Below are 18,158 nucleotides of genomic sequence, written 5' to 3' on the forward strand. Positions count from 1 at the left end.
TCTAAACGTTTCTCTGTACACAGTTCATTTTTTCCTGATCCATGGGCATGAACTGTATTCCAAAATAAAAAGACAAAGAAACTCCCAGTAGAACTATTTTTTATCAGAGCCTTATAAGGAATATTTTGCATCTTGCTTACTAGTTCCACTTGGCCCAGATATATAGTGACCAGAATTATAAACACTTTCTGGCCACTAGATTCTCCTTGTGAAGTACCCAGAAAAGGGTTGTACACGTCACAAGAAACATATCAAATGATGGCATTTATTATCCTCTTCCCCAGGCTGGGCGTTCTGAGAAATAAGGCAAAAATGAATGAGTCAGAGAAAGAGAACCACTCCATCACCTCAAGAAAAAACTGGGACAGACACCTAGCCCTTCAGGTCTATTCAAGTACATTCTTCTCCTGTGCTCACCAGCCCACTGCCTGACACCAGTGTGGTAAGCAGTATGACTAATATCTAGCATATGTTGTTTGCTTTCTCATTCCTTCCAGAGGAAGCAGCATATGCACTAGTGTGTCTTGTCTGACAGGATTTTCTGCTGTCCTTTTATATAGAGGTGCTGCTCTGCACTGATCCTACAGAAAGCAGGTCCAAAAGGAACAGACCCTGTGCTTTAATGGGAAGGTGGCGAGGTATGGGACAGTGCTTAATTCTTGCCTGTGTTTGTTCTCCAGTCTCTGAAGAATGAGAAAGTTTTGCCTGACTTTCACACAGGCTTTACTCTGACTATAGAGTATTGTGTAATGTTATCACATGGCTTCTCAGGCCAGCAGCTTTTGGCAGTCACTATCTTTGCCTTAGAACAGAAAAATTCAACCTCTTGAGCATATCACCAAGCCAGGCCTGAGAAATATTGCTAGAGAGCTGATCAAACATTTGGATGCACTTTCTGTGAGTTAGCTAGCAAGGCCAGCCCCTTCTGCTGACGTCTTTCCTCTCTATCACACATCAGACTTTTCCCAGTGGAGCTGGAGAATAGGCTTCAATGAAAACTGCCTGTTTGCAGTTATATGGAGATTGCAGGCACTACAACCACTATTTCCTTAATGTAACCTGGAGCAGAACCTCCATCATCAGGATAGAAAGGTAGCCTTGTTGCCTAGCAAAGGTGGGATGATTTATCCGTGTCTCTAGATTGGTCCTTTTTCTTTTCTGCACAACAGAATTGCTTCCAGACTTCCAAGGAGAATGAAGCCAGGCTAAAAATCGGAGTGGATGTGGCAGAGCTGCTCTCGCAGCGAGTAGGATAGTCACAGGGTTTCTGCTCTTTCTGTTCCTGTGCAGCACAGGACAATGGTTTTGTCTGCTCCAGTTATAGCCCTGGGGGCTACCTTAGGGACTGCAACTAGCATCCTTGCCCTCTGCGGTCTCACCTGCTTCTGCAAATGCAAGCAACCTGGGAAAGGACTCTCAGAAAAGGACCAAGAGGAGGAGACGGAAAATCCTAAGCCCAGCGTGCTTCAGCCAGTCCAGCAAGTAAGACACAGTCTCTAATTTACTCTGTGATTTTTCTTAAATGCAACTTCCCTGTTAGGCTACTCAGCATGTGATTTATGCTGCCTGTTTATCTGCTTACTGTGTTTAGGATGTAACAATATGCTAGTGGGAGGAGGAGTGAGGGAAAAACAGAGATGAACTGGGTAACACAGAATTACCGGAGCAGGAGACAGCTGCCTCACTGCCAAAGAGAAAGCTGCTAATGGCAAAAATGGGGGAGAAAGACTTGAAATGGTGTTTAGCTGTCAAGATAGATCACAAGGGAAATAATTTCCTGAGAGGAGAAGACTGGACTGTACCAGGTGGCATGCAGCTTTGTGAAAAAAACATGACTCCTGCTGAGATCTCATATAGCAGCTGTTTAACTCTATTCAAATTATCTTACAGTTCTTGCAGGATAGTTCCCTGCCAACAGCTGATTTCTTGTGAAAACCTTTCATCCTCATCCCTCTGCCCCTCTAACTGAGGGGATTAATTAGTGTGAAGTTAAAAAAAGGCATTGAAATTACAATAAAAAGCAAGTGAGGATCTAGACTGTGGTGACTGGGCAATCTCATCACACTGTGAATTTCTTTTTCACTTACTGTAAGAGCAATGTGGAGCATGAAAAGTGTCAGGCATCCCTGTGTGCTCTTTTATTCTTGTTAAAATCCAAATGCCCCGATTTACTCCTGAGCTCAATGCAAGAGAGAACAAGGAAAATTACAGGACCCTTCTAAGGTACTTATTAATGGGAATCTCTTCTTCAAATGGAAATGTTAGATGAATTCCTTGGCTGACTATGGTCTTTAGCATGAGCTACAGTCAGTCTCTGAAAGTATTACCTATTGGTTGTTGCTCCTGATACTTGTATTTGCCTGCATCCTTTTCACTTCCACTTAGCCATTTAACCAAGTGTTATGCCATACAGCCAATTCCAAAGGCCAGTGATCCATCGTATAACAGTCTTTGTTGGTCTTTTAATTATTTGACCTTCCTATTATTTTTGTACTCTTAAAGTGTGCTGCAGGAGTCCTAACTGAACTTCTCTATAATGTTTGTAATTAAATATTCAGTCTCTCTTTGGCTTCCACTCTTAGGCTTTTAGTAGAAAAGAAACCTGGTATCTTCATGCTCCTGTTACAGTTAATTCTGAGGAAAGATGACCAAATCTACAAACTGTATTGTAAGAACTGGTGCAGATATACAGAACGGCATTACCAGAACTTGTGATTGCTGGAGGGGGAAAGGGATGTGAGAAAGGAAGGCCCTGCTGACCATGGATTAACGTCTGCATGGAGTTTAGGACTTCTCAAGAGATTGCTGCTAATTCTGAGCCTTCATCCATGAGCACGGAGTATCAGTTTGCATTTTGTTAGGATGAATTTCCCCTGCTATTCTGCTTAGCAGCTTAGTAATGTCCTTTGCAGGTTCCTTTCTTGTCTTTTCTACCCTATACAGGGGATTTGCCAATGTCTGTATATAAGAATGCACAATTATGCTGAGATTTTCCAAGTTTACTCTTACCATGAATGAGAAATGTGTAACTTGACAGCCATATCACTTTGTACAGCAGTTTTTCTAGCTGTTGTCTGGAGTAACACTACCCAGAGATAACTTTACCATGAGATTCTTTCTACAAGAAACTTTTTGTTGTTGTAATCTAGCTCAGAAGTATCTCAGAACTTTATTTTAACTCCATCATTGGACTGGATTTCTTTTCTTTTATACGCCTTTTGGGAAACACCTTGGGAAAGTGTTAATCCATCCTCAACCTTGTCCACTGGCGTGTTACCCTGCTTAAATGACTGAAATAAGCATTCAGTCTCCATATTGTCCAACGAAGCCTCAGGTACCAAAGAGCTATTCAGTTACGGTTCTCACAATATTTTTACATTCATCAGGTCTTGCCATTTCTTAATCCAGTATTTGACCAACAAGGGATCAAATTTTTCACCTGCCCTCAATGTATCACTATTACCTGAGTGATTGCATTCTTTTAGCATTTTAGACTTTTTAATTTGAAGTATTATTTATAGTGTTACTGGCTTTGGTTTTTTTTAAAGTAATCTGGACCAATTATAGCAGTCAAGTAAACATTCTGTCACAGAAAGTGCAAAATATTCTTAGTTTGCATATTCTGTACGTTTAGCAATTCTTTCCAATTAAAACAGTTTTCTTGCCAGGAACATGTATTTTCCTGCGCTGTCACTGATTCAGAATCAGTCTATATACCTCCAAGAAATGAATCTCAATTTGAGTTCGGAGCGTGTGAAATTTTATCATCTCTGTCTATGTTTATAAATTGTTCTGTTGAGACTTTTTTCTGACTACATTAGTACACAGTATGTCCTAGTCAGTGTTTGACATACTTAATTATTGAAGCCTGTCAGGGCAACTGATTCTGATAAACAGAGATGACAAAGGAAAGATGAAGCAAGTCTGCATTTTATTCACTTGGCACGTCTCCCATGACAGCGATGCTTGTATTTGCTATAGACAGAGGCTCCCTGTGGACATGCCCTGCATTTGTGAGGAGGAAGAGTTCAAACACAAAGATACATCTCCAGAACAATGAAAATCTGCTGTAAATATGCAAAGTCTCGCAAAGCCTGCAGAACGAAGATTCCTAAATACATGCAGCAATGGCAACAATCCGGTGCTTTGTTTGAGTGACACTGGCCAGGGACCCAGAAGAGTCAGTTGCAACCTCCTTCCTATTTTGGTGTATTTGCTTTCATGCATTTTTACAAAACTGTCTGAACTGTCCTGCTCATCTCTTTATTTAAGACACTGCTGCTGATTTGCAAAGAAAATTTCCATAGGGCACTGCTATGTAACTGGATTAGCAGATAGCACTTGGGAAAAGAACTGGCAGCAAAATAATAAACAGAGGCAGATGCAGTTAGAAGAGGGAGTGGGCTAGTCCCACTGTGCTTGCATATGTCTCTCATCTCTAATTCTGCAGAGCAGACACACAAGAGGAATATTTAGACCCAGTGGAGCTCTTAGGTGCTGTGTGCTGATGGATTTCCTGACTACAGCCTGCCTGACTTTTAGCAAGAGGAAAAAAAAGATTGTACTAGCAATACCTCAAACTTGTATGGTGTTTTCATCCCAAAGGATCTCAAAGTGCTTCATGTGCTAGCAGCACAGAGCAATGCAGGCATGTAGCTCCGGTGTGATGGCCAGTGCCTACTAGGACAGCAGCCTTAAGCAGCAGTTTCAGGAGAGAGAATAGCAGAGACTGACCAGCATGTCAGGCCCTGTATGTGTGTTAGGTGTAATGGCTCTGCACAACAAAAGCATCCTGGCTTTTCAAGGCGTTATCCAGCGGTTCCTCACATATTTTGCTTGGTTGGTTTGCTTTAACTTTAGAAGAATGGAAAACTGCATTTAAGGTTTGCATGAGTTACTTCACATTTCCTAGAGGATTGATGAGGCTCACATCTCTGAAAGAGGGATCTCACTTACAGGCCCACACCATATGACTTACATAATAGCTAAGCACAGCTGAACACTAGGTGAGGATGGCACACAGTGACGTCTTTGTTTTTCAATACACTTTTCATTCAGAGCCCTTAAAGTTAGACAAGATAAAATGCTACGTTACATGGTAAACTTCCTAAACACTGATGCACTGGCTGCCTTGAGAAGATGGAATTACTCATCTAAATAATTCTCTACCACTGCCAAGTGTATGTAACCATGGTACTATGATCTCCATGAGCAGAATATGACTAAACAGCCAACATCCAAGACTGCTCTCTTCCTTCAGACTCTGTTCCTTGAGAAATAGGTATGCTTCCTCTGGGTATACAAGCTGGGACCTTGAAGTCCCAACACAGACAGTGCTTCAGGGCATCATCTACATTCATTATTAATAGGAAACAATAAGACTAATGAAAAACTTTATTTACAGTTATGAACCTTTTCTGTCTCACCCTTGATCTTGACATAAAACAGGTTGGCAGGCAGTAAGGTTGGAGATAATCCCACTTCACAATAATCAACCACAGTGTCTGGTTTACTTCTGCTTTTTGTCTCTCATGTTTTGGAAACATTAATAAAATCTGTTGCAAGGGTTGGGGTCATTTGCTAGTCAGCTTTTGTTCTTCCCTATTGATGAATCCAAACATAAATGAATCAGGAATGATTTCAGTTGTAAGCAGACTGGATCCTTTCTTGGGACACAAGGAAAAGAGGACTGTTATATTCCACTAAAATATTTTTCTTTGTTTATGGAGGACAATGATGCCTTTGTGCCAACCTTTTCTTGGACACTCTGAGCATCGCACTGTCTTTCAGGTTCTTCTGCTCATTCCATGTTCATGATTCAGCAGGGAATTGAAGTTTTAAGAACAAACTCAGGCATAAATCCAAATTTCAATCCTGGTGTAATAAAGAGCAAATATGTGTCTGAGGGTCAGATGAAGCTCTGGGCTAGAGAGGCTGAGATGACCATTGGATCAACTACTCTTGGTATTTCATTGCAGGGCTCATTTGTTCAACCAGTTCTCCTTTCTCTTATTACATCATGGTTGTACTTGATACACGTGACTATATGACCTGTCTCCTATCCTAATGTTTATTACATATCACTTAAAATATTCTGAAATCTATGGGTGGCTGTAGCCTCTTGCTCTTGGATTTGACTTCAAACATCAAAGTAAAAATTACCATGCATTAATCATAGCAAAATTAACTTAATGGTTAATTTCTGTCCTAAGAAGAAACACAGACTTATGAAAAGATTAACTGCTAGAGAAAGAGAGGAAAAATCAAATTATAAGAGGAATAAATCTGAAAAGACATACACCAAGTAGACAAGATATCTACCAAGTAGGAGGGTGTCAGCTTTGGCAAGAAAGTCTCTGGACTTACAGGCAGTGGTTTCTACAACCCCATAAAAAATGATGGTAGGACTGACCAGAGGCACCACTTTTTCTCTCTTTGTCTCAGATCATTTAATGCTGTGAGAATTGGAAGAATTAGTATAATTAGTTCAAAGTAATAAACAAGGTTTTAATTTTCAGTTCAACGTTAAGAAAACCGCAGAGCCAGTACAGCCTCGAGCACTCCTGAAGTTTCCCAACATTTATGGCCCCAAACCAGTAGTAACATCACCTGAAATTGTTAACTACACACAGTACTCTCTGAAGACTACGGAAGAACCAGCTACTGGAAAACCTACTAGCTTGGATGAGAACAGGATGAAGATACAAGTCAATGAAGAGCTGTTTGTTCTCCCTCAAAACGGTAGGAGTTTTTGGTCTTTGGACTAACAATTGCTTTTCTGGGTGTAGATCTGTGATACTTCTCAGCACAATGTGATTTTTCTTAGAGATATAAATGTGAAAATGAAGATATGGGATGGTTTTCGCTCCCCTTTTATGAGCACTGTGAGTTCTGTCTTCAACATATTTGTTAACAGAAGGTAGTCATGGAGTTCATCAGAACATTCAGATAACAAAGCTGTATTGTGTCTTGTTGCAATGCTTTTTTTTTTACCTGAATATCTTTTGTGTTGAAGAATCTGCCTCACTGGTAGCAAACAATCTGTAGAAATGTGCATTTAGTGTAGTTTTACCAAAAGCAGTTGCCAGAGTATGTGTGAAATATCTGGTGAAAATTGAGCAGAGTATCTCCTCCAGGACAAATGCCAGCTGTCCAGCAACTGTCTTTGTCGGGGACAGTGGGATTTAAAGCTTCTAAGCCTCTAATTTTCTCTGCTCCTTTTTTTCCTTTGGTTTGGTGAGATGGTCTTGGCTTGTTGTAATGCACAGTGAAACTGAAGGCTGACACCTCAAATATTTTTGCCACACAGGATTCCTGTTTCCCATCCAGCCCAAAGGGTTACACTCCAAAACCTGAAACATAAGATTTTTGGAGCCTTAGAGAAAATTCATTGTTAATTATATACATCTGGCAGCATATCTGGATTGCTTCCATACTGATTTTTAACTTCACAGCTACCTTTGAACAGGATAATTGATTCTTCTGGCTACCATGCTAATAAAACCTTCCTGAAGATTAGCCAGAGAGCCAATGTCATCTGTCATGACTTTTACTGAATACTCTTTTGGGTTTTTTTTAATTGCTTGAGATTATATTTTTGCTGTTCTGGAAAGATGATTGCTACATTCAACCCTTATGAGACTTATGAGTATGGAAAAAAAGTACCATAGGAAGCAGCTGCATTGGCGGAAGAGTCTGTCTGAGGCACATCCTTAGGTGTCAGGAAGAAGATTATAGGGTGGAGAAGATGAAGAATGATGGCTGCATTTAGGCTAAATCTTTATGTAAGTGTGTTGGTGTAAGAGCCTCTCTGCACTGCTAATGGTACAAGCAACTTTCCTTCCTGCTCTGCCTGATTTCATAGCTCAAGTGGTGCTAAAATTAAGCAAGAATCATTGCATTCTCTTTTTGGTGCCACAATGAACTGGTCTGAACTGTGTCTGAGATTTTTAGGAGGACATGTTCTGGTTCCACTATTGTTTTCCATGTGAATCAGAACTGACATGGCAGATTACAGCTTTTGATGACAAAAATCTCTGGCTTCTCTTTTAGTCTTGCAACTTGCTTTATTTCAGTATAAAATACATACTCAGCTCTAAAATCACACATTGAAAAACTGCCTCTAGTATTCTCAAGTTCATTGTTTTCTACCTGATCAGGTGCTATGGAATTAGATGCCTTTTGCATGACAAAGACTTTGTTAAAATCTAAAAAAACTTTTAGAGAGGTCTGACCTGATGCAGAATTGCACAGCAGCTCAAAAGCAGACTCACATTCTCATTACAGAGAACATACGATTCAATTTAACAATGCAAGTTAAAACAACATAAAACAACATAACAAGTAATTTAGACATCTTGGCCTAGGAATAAGGTAAAAGAACCATCATAAAGCACAATGTGGTGGACTGCAAAAGGCTTGTCCAGGTGCTGTAGAAAGAGCCGAAAGTGTGAGTAAACAGAGCAAAAATGAGACATGATGATGGAGGAAGAAGGAAAATAAATTATATTCCTGCACACAAGGTGCAGGAATAGTAAGACATTCAGAAAAGCTGAGTCAAGAGAGGATGGATTTGTTCTCCTGGGAAGGTGAAGACCTGCTTGCTAAAGGGGTTATTTCAGTTCCAGGTGTGGTAAAGGATGTGTGTGTCACAGAGCACCTGAACCCTGAGAGGGCAGCCAGCTGTAACCAGGCCCCTGAGCTGCACTACTCCCTTGCGTACGATCAACAAAGGGCCGAGCTGCGTGTGGCACTTCTGGAAGGTAAGGGGGAGAGACCTTCTGATCTGAATGGTACAAGACACCTATTGAGATTATATTTATAGAGAGTTCCCCTCCTACCTTAAAAGCAACATGTGTTCCCAGGACCATTTGATGTTTCACCGGTTCTGGGTTTGCAGAACAGAAATATTTGGCAATGTCACTGTTCGAAGTGAGTGTGCAGGGCATGGCTTGGGAACAATTGTTTGCACATCTCAAAAGCAGGATTCAGGAACCATGATGGGTTCCTCCAATCCCAGACATGGTACAAAGCAACCTCTTCTTTTTATATTTTCCTTTGGGGGCAGGGAGGGTGTAGGAGGGAAGTGGGCTACTATCTCCTTCCTCTCTCCACCTTTCATTCTTCAACTTGACCCACTTCCTACTGCCTCTTCCTCAAGTCAAGTCAAAGGCTGAGCTGGAGACGCCAGACTTATTTTGAGGAAGAACCCTCTGGCTGTGCTTGACCAGGCAGCCAGCTTCTGTGTCACTCTTTGAAGTAGGAACTGACAACTGTAACAGCTTCTCCACTCAGGCTGGAGCATCATCAGTTCCTCTGGGAAAGTAAAAAAAGCTGACTGAATAATTCATGCACAGTGCAGATCTCTGTGGAAACCTAATCAAATCACACCCTCTGAAGTGAGAACTGAAAAGGTGCTGAATGGCAGCCACTGCTGTGGGCCTGATGCCAGCAGCAAGCTCACAGTTCCCCACCAGCATGGACACCCACGCCTGCTGGCTGCCACCCTGGCACTCCTGTGCGCATGTTCCTCCCTGGGTACCCTAGTGCCACCAGGGAAGGAGCAGGGTCTGCTACCCAGTTCTGCTCCCCTGAGAAACCAGGAGAGCCCTGTGACCCATGCCCTGTGGTCCTGGCAGCTCAGGAGCAGCTGTCCTTGGACTGGCTGCAGCAAGGACAGCAATTTTGCCCACAAAGTCCTGATGCTCCATGACCCCTTGGAGAAAGGTATGTTCCTCTTGCTGTGGAGAAGATAATGCAGTTCTATTGATGCAACTGGAGTGTGAAATGCCATTCTCACTCTAGGCTTTTCAACAAAAAAGCAATATAAAATTAGAGATGAATGTCTCTTGACATAGATCTTTTGGGCTGTGGTATGGCTTCTGACAGATTCTTTTACCAGAGGTTGAATGAGCCTAATGAAATAACCCTTAGACTTATCCCCCACTGGCCTGCAGGGATGGATGTGTGCCAAGGGGGAGGTCTACCTCATTTCTGATGTCTGTGACTGACCTTCCTGCTTTTAAAGTCTTTGTAAGAGGCTCTTTTGTGTGCCAAGGTAAAAGTAAATGAGAGCTGCCAATTCCTGTACCACACTGTCTCATCTCATTGCTGTTCTGCATCTTTCAACAGACCATGTTCCCTTGAACTCAGCTGTTGCTCTCCCAAACACTAGCAGCATCCTTCTGCAGTGGCAGAAGGACAGGGGCATTGTGCAGCATGATGGAAACACCAGAGCATGAGCTCACAGCTTAGCCTGCTCCATGCAAGCAGGAATGGGGGTCGATGTCTATGCAGCTGTTTTATTTTATGGCTCTCATGAAATAAGCGATTTAGCCACAGATACTTCGGGGTTGTCTTTTGTGAGAGGTCCTTACTATCAATCTTTTCCAGCTATGCATGGCAGAATGAGTGCGGAACAAGACGCTGGCTGCCATTGCTACATTCTGGGCACACTGGTGAGCAAGTCTGGTATTGCTGAGGCCCAGACAGAGCTGAAGAAGAAGGTACTTCACACCCTTTGGGAGGAGGTCCTGCGATTCCCATTAACTGAGGAGGAGATGCCAGAGGGGACACTGACTCTCACCCTGAGAAACTGCGACAAGTTCTCCAGACACAGCATTGTGGGGGAACTCAAACTGAACCTTGCTGAGATGGAGGAATCCTTTGGGAAGGCCCAGTGGGAAAGGCTAAAGAGTCCAGAGAAGGTATGGACTCAGTCTGTGTTGGTAGTCCAGAAACCCTAATGATTAATAGTTTGGACAAGACAAGCCCTTTTGCTAGATGGCTCCATGTGGGCGGTTGGCTTTATTTGTTTGGAGCAGGTTTAGAGGGTTGATGTGGGACTGCAGAGGTCACCCAGCAGTGCTCTGTGGTCTGTAGATAACATTTCAGAAGCAGAGGCCCATCAACCCAGCCCTTTCATCTACTGCTCCCAGCAGTTCACATGTGTCACAACTCCCTCAGCTCCTCCTCAATTCCATGACAATCTGATACTGACATCTGTAATTCAAAAGCTTTGTCTAGAAAAAGGTATGTGAGTTTCTGAGACCACAGTGGCAAGAGCTGAAACACCAGAGAGCGCCTACAGCGCCTGATGGAGGGCCTCTGCTAAGCTGTGTTGGTAGGGCACTCAGTGGCATCCCAGAGAGCCTTAAGCAAGCAGTCAAATACATTTTTGGGACCAAAATGTTGGACTGAAGACCACTTATTTTTACTGGGATCAATCCACTGCTATTTGCTTTGGGAGATGTCAAAATATCATTCATTGCATCGTGTTGGTTTTCTTAAACATCAAAACCTTCCTTTCCTTCCTTATCCGCATCTTCCCAGTAGCACAAACAGGGAAAACGGAGGGAAGTATTCCAGCAGTACTTGAAGTAGGTACAGGGGATGCTTCACGAGCACTAACATCTTGCACATTTCCTCAGAAGCCTTTTCCCTGCCATGGACTGGGTTATTCCTCTAGCAGCAGCAAGACACTTAATATGGCAGCAGGGTGCTGCTGTTGATGCTACTGGTACATCACAACAAACCTGTTGTACTCTGGTGTGCTATGAGGTGAGCAATGCAAAATAACACCAATGCTGTCGCTAAGCATCACGAAATTAATTACTACCTGTCACCATCAGGGGTAAGGGCTCTCCACTGAATTGGCCACAGACACAGAGTACAGAGTTAGCATTTCTGATTTCCAGTAATGCTGATTTATCTGATCACCACTTGAGTACTAACAGGGCTGTCCACCCTAAAAAAACATCTGGCAGAGACAGAGGCAGCAGACACAAATGTGTGGTCTGAATTAGTTTAATAATCTTCAAGCAAAGGTTGAATATTTGTCTAATATCTGTAACCCTCTCCCCAACACCCATACTGAACCATCTGCTTTTTTAGCAATACCCAAGGAACAGCCTGTTCACAGCAATGGTCAGTTGTGACTCCAGTGCACGTGAAGGAGTCCTGACATACTGGGAGTTCTGCCTTGTCCAGCTTCACAACTACACACAGAAACAGGGCTCATTTCTTCTCCAGGTTGACAGCACAAGGTTAGCACCAACAGTACTGCCGAAAAGTGCCCCAGTTTGAGCTGAGGATGTGCAGTGAAAGCTGAATTTGCGTCATCTGGGACCGGAGAGAGCCAGCCATTGCACAGATAGCTTATGTATACATATCCTGAATCATTCATTGAGAACCAGAGGGAGGGAGTGAAGAAGAGCTGTTCAAAAAACAGGAGCTATTTTTGACAGCATTCATGCAGGAACAAAGTTACTGAGCTTTGTCTAAAGTCTGACATTTCCCTGAAACACCAGGAAGGGCAGAAATTTCATATGTACCTTCCTGGAAATGCCCCTACACCCAAGGGAAGGAGCTCAGAGTGGTGCTTACAGCTAACATGGTAATGCAATTAGCATTCAGGAATTCATGGAGTCCTGTGAGCAATGCAAAGCATAGATACTGTAGACTGATAACCTTATCTTGTCTTCCTTCCCTCCCACTGCTTTGCTAATGACAGTGATGATAGTGGGTCCTTGCATAGCAACTTCCTTTTTGTGATTTCATGGTGCCCTGCACGTAAGTCCCTTGATGCTTTTCATCCTTATTGCATAGAAAGGAAGACTGAAGCTCTGATGGTTATATGAATTTGAAAGGTTGCAGGACAAAATGCAGGTTATGGATTTAATAGAAAAAAGGAAAGAAAAGAAAATAAAACCCAGAAAGGGGACAGAAAATTACCTTTGGCTTGGTCTCTTCAAGCAAAGCTCCAGCAGAGACCAACCACTGCAGGTTTTGATTTCATGTGGATACAGGCTGGTCAAAAACTTGATCAGAATACTAGGAGTTATAAAGTCATAAGCACAAGATGTGACCTGTGCACAGCGTGTGCGTTTGTGTGTGTGCGTGCGTACGTGCACATCTACACAGCCCTACCCCCTCCCAGTCTCCAGTGCATCTATCTGTGCCTGGAGCTACAGGAACCAAACTCTAGCCAAGAGCTATAGAATGGGACCTGGGTGAGATGTGGTGAGGACAAATACACAAAAGCAGCTTATGGCTTGCTTAAACTCTGTTTTTGTATTGAGGTGGCTTTTGGATTTGTCCCTCTGTGTACAAACACCTATTATTTTGTAGTAAACATGCAGGCATTTGAATCTCTCCCCGTTTTTATGCATGGTTTTAAGGTCCACATCAATTTAAGACAGATTTATGTAAGAGAAATGCATATGAGCCCTTCATTGCTACCTGAGTGTATGAAAAAAAGATTTACTTGGGTTGACTTAGGATTGAATTTCAGCTTTCCTTGCTAATGGCCTCCCACCTGATTTGTGCAGGACAAATTAGTCACTCAAACCAGACAGCCATGTTTTCTGGAGAGTCAGTCAGCTCACAGGGAGCATACAGGGGCCTGTCCTTGCCTGTTTCGAGTACTGGTTTGAAAACTTAATTTGAAATATTTATGGCTCACTTAGTAGCAAGAGTGCAGAGCACAGAAATGGCCTGGAGAAGGGCTGTCTGTCCTAGAGGATGTAGATCATGCTAAGGAGTCCAAAGGGAGTCCATTGGATTGACACTGGCTTTCTGTGACTGTTCTGGGTCATTAACCTCACACTAAACCAGATTTCTGTCACAAGCTCCTACTCACTGAGAGAATAACTGCTCCACTTTCATCCCTTGCCATGGGCTGTCAGGTCTGCACAAAACAGCATGGAATTTTCTCTCTTCCTGCTGGCTCCTGAGGAAGAAACTGCACTGCTCTCCCAGGGGAGAATGGTGGTGGTGGGGCTGCCTCTAGGCTTCTGCCTCTGGGGCTGCTTGTACAGGGCAAGTGGAAGGAGAGGGCAAAAACATCAGGTGGTTAAGAGGACAATAAAGACAGAGAAAAAGAAAAAAAAAAAAAAGAAAAAAGGAAAAGAAGTCTCTCACAAGGGCTGCAGGGAGAGCTGCTCACAGTCCTGGGAGATTGCAGGTGGGAAGTAAGAATAAAGTACTGTGCCAAACTCACAGAGGATTTTGTGTTGGCTGGGTTTTTTCCCATACCAAGTAGGGTGTCAGAGAAGATGTAGCTCCAGCTCCACGTCTGACTCATTCCCAGGCATCACCTGTGCTTTCCCAGGGAGCCCTACACTTCTGCTGGGCAGTATGGGCTGGGGGCTGCATCCATCAGAGCCTCCTGGGAAATAAAGCAGCTGAAACAAAAAGTGGATTATGAAAAGCAGTAATGGAAATAGTGGAAATAAATACAGGTGGTCTCTCAAAATAAGAGTAGCTGACTACTTGCATCGTATTCCAGACCCAAATCTTCTTCTTCTGACTAAATAGTCCACTAAAAGTTGATGTCAGGAAACAGTTACTTTTCAGCAACATAAAGATTCAGTAACTCACATGGTTGGGGTTTTATGAGTGGAGGAGCCTTTCAGGCATGTTTGGAAGGTTTATTCTCATCCAGTGTAACTGAAAAGATCTCCTGTACAAAGACAGAGAGACAACTTGGTTGGTCCATGGCCTTCCACCCATCATTCTTGTATTACTTAGTTTTCCTAATGTTATGGCCGAGACTATATAAAAAATTAACTCTTTCTGTGTCTCCATTTCCAGGAGCCATCTACGGGCCATGGGGAGGTTCTGCTCTCTATTAGCTACCTGCCAGCAGCTAACCGCCTTCTGGTGGTGATCATTAAGGCTAAAAATCTCCATTCCAAGCAGCTGAAAGATTTACTTGGCAGTGGTGAGTGTAATAGGAAGGAAACAGAGACTGTTGTTTCTGCTATTATGTAAATCTAGAAAGACAGTGGGAAGGGTAATGTTTGGCAGGAAAAAAAAAAGTTTGGCTAAAGATATTTGAATAATTTCTAAAAAGTGAAAACCAAATATGCCCCAGATCAATATTTCTTATGTGCTCTCTCTCAGACTGATGGTAGTGTCAATTCTCTTGCATTTTTGGGTGCAGTTTTGGGCACCACAATATAAAAAAAACATTAAGCTACTAGAGAGCATTCAAAGGAGGGCCACAAGGATGACGAAGGATCTAGAGGGGAGGCCTTATGAGCAGCAGCTGAGGTCACTTGGTTTGTTCAGCCTAGAGGAGACTGAGGAGAGACCTCATTGCAGTCTACAACTTCCTTGTGAGGGGAAGAGGAGGGGCAGGTACTGATCTCTGTGGTGACCAGGACTCAAGGAAACAGCACAAAGCTGAGTCAGGGGAAGTTTAGGTTGGATATCAGGAAAAAGTTTTTCACTCAGAGGGAGGTTGAGCACTGGAACAGGCTCCCCAGGGAAGTGGTCACAGCACCAAGCCTGTCTGAGTTCAAGAAGCTTTTGGACAATGCTTTCAGGCACATGGTGTGATTCTTGGGGTGTCCTGCGCAGGGGCAGTTGGACTCGATGGGTCCCTTCCAACTCAGCATATTCTAGTCTAGTCTAGTCTACTCTAACCTATTTGTTGCATGGTCATTAATTTGGTGCCTCTTTCCACTTCCCATACAGATGTTTCTGTCAAGGTGACGCTGAGGCATCAGTCCTTGAAGCTGAAGAAGAAGCAGACCAAACGTGCAAAACACAAGATCAACCCGGTGTGGAATGAGATGATCATGTTTGAGGTGCCTCATGAGCTCCTGCATGCCTCCAGCGTAGAGCTGGAAATGCTGAGCCAGGATGGTGCTGGCCAGAGCCACGTGCTTGGCAAGTGCAGTCTGGGCTTACATGTCACAGGTACAGAGAGGAACCACTGGGAAGAAATGCTGAGGAACCCCAGGAGACAGATAGCCATGTGGCACCAGCTACACATGTAGGTTCATCATGATTACTGACAACAAGATTTACACCAGGCCTCCAAGCCTGGGGGAATAAGTTGCATTCCACCTTCCATCATCCCCTCCTCAAAGTTTCTCAGCACAGCACTCTTATTACACCACCCTTCTCTGATTTTCCTGCCCATCCTGGCCAGAGAAACTGTCTGAAAAACATATTTAAAGGATAATCTCTCACCAAACTAAGTGGTTGTCTCAAACAAGAGATTTGGCTGCCTGGATGATTTGAATGAATTTTATTAAAAGCCTGCCCACTGTCATTTCTGTGAGGTCCCTGTTTCTGTAGCAGAGCAGAGGGGAGCAAAGTTATCATGGAACTGTAAGCCACTCCCTGGCATCTGGCACTGTCCCCAAGTCCCTTGATTGAGTGCTGGCTCCATAATCACAAACATCCAATTGTTGTACCAGTCACTGCTTCTCATAATACCTTACAAGACTGAGAGAAATAAAGATCACAGAACTAACTGTCATGGCAGACACAAAGTATCAGTATGAAAGAGAGAGGGAAGCCAACGTGCAGTAAATGGATACCTAGAAAAAGACACAAAACTAAGGGAGAGAACAGAGGATGAAGAAAGGGTGTGACAGTCACCACCATCATCCTGTGCAGCCTTTGAAGCAAACACTGCCAAACAAGAAGTCAAACACCTTACTTTACCTTTGTTTCCTGGAGAGTTTGATACCATGTATTTAGGATTCATGAAAACTGCTGAAAATATGAATGTTTCAGGACCTTTTAGCAGAATGCCTACATCCTTCTATCTTTCTATGGTGTCACCCCAGAAGACCCTTAACACAGACAAAAAGTTATTGTCGTTACCTCCAAAAACTTGGACCAAATCTTTCTGTTTACTGCCATCTTTTCTGTTTGGGTTTTTTTCTGAGCTAGAAAGTTTCAAGTACTCTAAATATATTTCATGCAACATCTAAAACTAGGCAAAAGAAGTGGGATCACTTCATACCTTAGCAGCTGATGGATGGTTTTGGTTTGACAGTTACTATTGCACTCAAGTACTCATACCAGCATTACTCGAAGACAACTCTTAAGAACTGCCATGAATTTCATCACTTCCAGACACAAGGAATTCACTGACCAGACAGACTCTCCAGGGCTTATTTTTTCTGTGTGCACTTTCAAAATTTGATGTGGCTTAAATGTTACTTTTACTGCCTTTTTTGTGTGTGTAGATGGACTGAAAGTCTGGCATCAGTAGTGATGATGTCATGACCCCATAAGCACACTGCCTGTCCTACTATTTTTTTTCAAGTAGTAGACACAAATTCAAGGGACTTGCATGGGGACAAGGCATCAAAAAAATCTGAAAACAGAACCACATAGTTCATAGCACTGAAAATCTCAGAGAACTTCATACTTACTGGGTCAGATTGACCCTCTGTTTAAATCAAAATACTAAGCTAAGCTTTATTTAGTATCCAGCCAATTTTGATCTACCAGTCAAATAAGAGATTGTCTTAGCAGATTGTCAAGTGAAGGCTGCCACCCCGTTGGCAAAGGGAAAACACCAGAACCATTGCCTGAAAACCAGCTGAAGCACCAGGCACAAAGGGTTACGAAGAGGGGAATGAAGTTCAGCTGGAAGTCAGTAACTAGTGGTGACTGAGGCTGGTAGCGAGACTGACACGGTTTACCATCCTCATAAATGACCTAGACAATGGGGCGGAGCATGCCCTCAGTAAGTTTGCAGATGGCACAAAACTGGGAGTATTGGTTGAAACACAAGGCAGTTTTGCTGACATTCAGAGGGATGCTGAGAGGCTGGAGAAATGGGCTAACAGGAACCTCCTGAAATTCAACAAGGAGAAGGCAAAGTTCTGTATCTGGGGAAGAAAAACCCCATGCACCAGTGAAGGAGCGAGGGCTGACCATCTGAAAAGCAGCTTTCCAGAAAAGGATCTGGATGTTCTGGTGGACACTAAGCTGAGCATGAGCCAGCAGTGTGGTCTTGTAGCAAAGAAGGCCAACAGTGTCTTGTGCTGTATTAGGACAAAAATTTCCAGCAGGTCAAAGGGGATGACCCTCCCTCTCTATTCAGCTGTGGTGAAGGCACATCTGGAGAGCTGTGTCTACTTCTGGACTTCCCAGTACCAAACAGGTATAGAGTTTCCAGAAAAAGTGTAGCAAATGGCTATGAAGGTGTTTAAGGGTCTGGAGCATCTTCTGTAAGAGGAGAGGCTGAGAGAGCTAGAACTGTTTAGGTCAATCTGTATAGATACCTGATCTAGGAGAGGACAAAAGAACATAGAGCCAAACTGTTTTCAGTGGTGTCCAGTGACAGGACAAGAGGCATGGGCACAAATTGCAATATAATAAATTCCATTTGAACGCATGAAAAA

General features: G+C 43.1%; 1 protein-coding gene across 3 annotated transcripts; it reads left to right on the forward strand.

Moving 5' to 3' along the window:
• Window positions 1-938: 938 nt before the first annotated feature.
• SYT13 (synaptotagmin 13) lies at window positions 939-17,056 on the forward strand. Of its 3 annotated transcripts, XM_027892303.1 has the most exons (7): window positions 939-1,114; window positions 1,296-1,482; window positions 6,519-6,741; window positions 8,622-8,762; window positions 10,393-10,706; window positions 14,593-14,722; window positions 15,481-17,056. In XM_027892303.1, exons 2-7 carry the CDS (start codon window positions 1,300-1,302, stop codon window positions 15,783-15,785), a joined length of 1,296 nt encoding a protein of 431 aa, XP_027748104.1. In that variant the 5' UTR covers window positions 939-1,114; window positions 1,296-1,299; the 3' UTR covers window positions 15,786-17,056. The 3 variants fall into 3 exon arrangements, with proteins under 3 accessions (XP_027748104.1, XP_027748103.1, XP_027748105.1); XM_027892302.1 differs by having other exon boundaries at window positions 939-1,482; XM_027892304.1 differs by having other exon boundaries at window positions 939-1,482; window positions 8,628-8,762.
• The last annotated feature ends 1,102 nt before the right edge of the window (window positions 17,057-18,158 follow it).

The sequence above is a fragment of the Empidonax traillii genome, unplaced genomic scaffold (assembly GCF_003031625.1).
Source record: "Empidonax traillii isolate 1590-97213 ecotype Southwest subspecies unplaced genomic scaffold, ASM303162v1 scaffold345:size607713, whole genome shotgun sequence".
NCBI classification, from domain to species: Eukaryota; Metazoa; Chordata; class Aves; order Passeriformes; family Tyrannidae; genus Empidonax; species Empidonax traillii.

What these genes read in the sequence shown, in the direction of transcription:
- SYT13 (XM_027892302.1), top strand. Translation starts at nt 1,300, where the DNA reads ATGGTTTTGTCTGCTCCAGTTATAGCCCTGGGGGCTACCTTAGGGACT. An exon ending in GTTTGTTCTCCCTCAAAACG is followed by an intron (nt 6,742 to 8,621) that starts GTAGGAGTTTTT and finishes GGGTTATTTCAG; the next exon opens with TTCCAGGTGTGGTAAAGGAT. An exon ending in GGCTAAAGAGTCCAGAGAAG is followed by an intron (nt 10,707 to 14,592) that starts GTATGGACTCAG and finishes CTCCATTTCCAG; the next exon opens with GAGCCATCTACGGGCCATGG.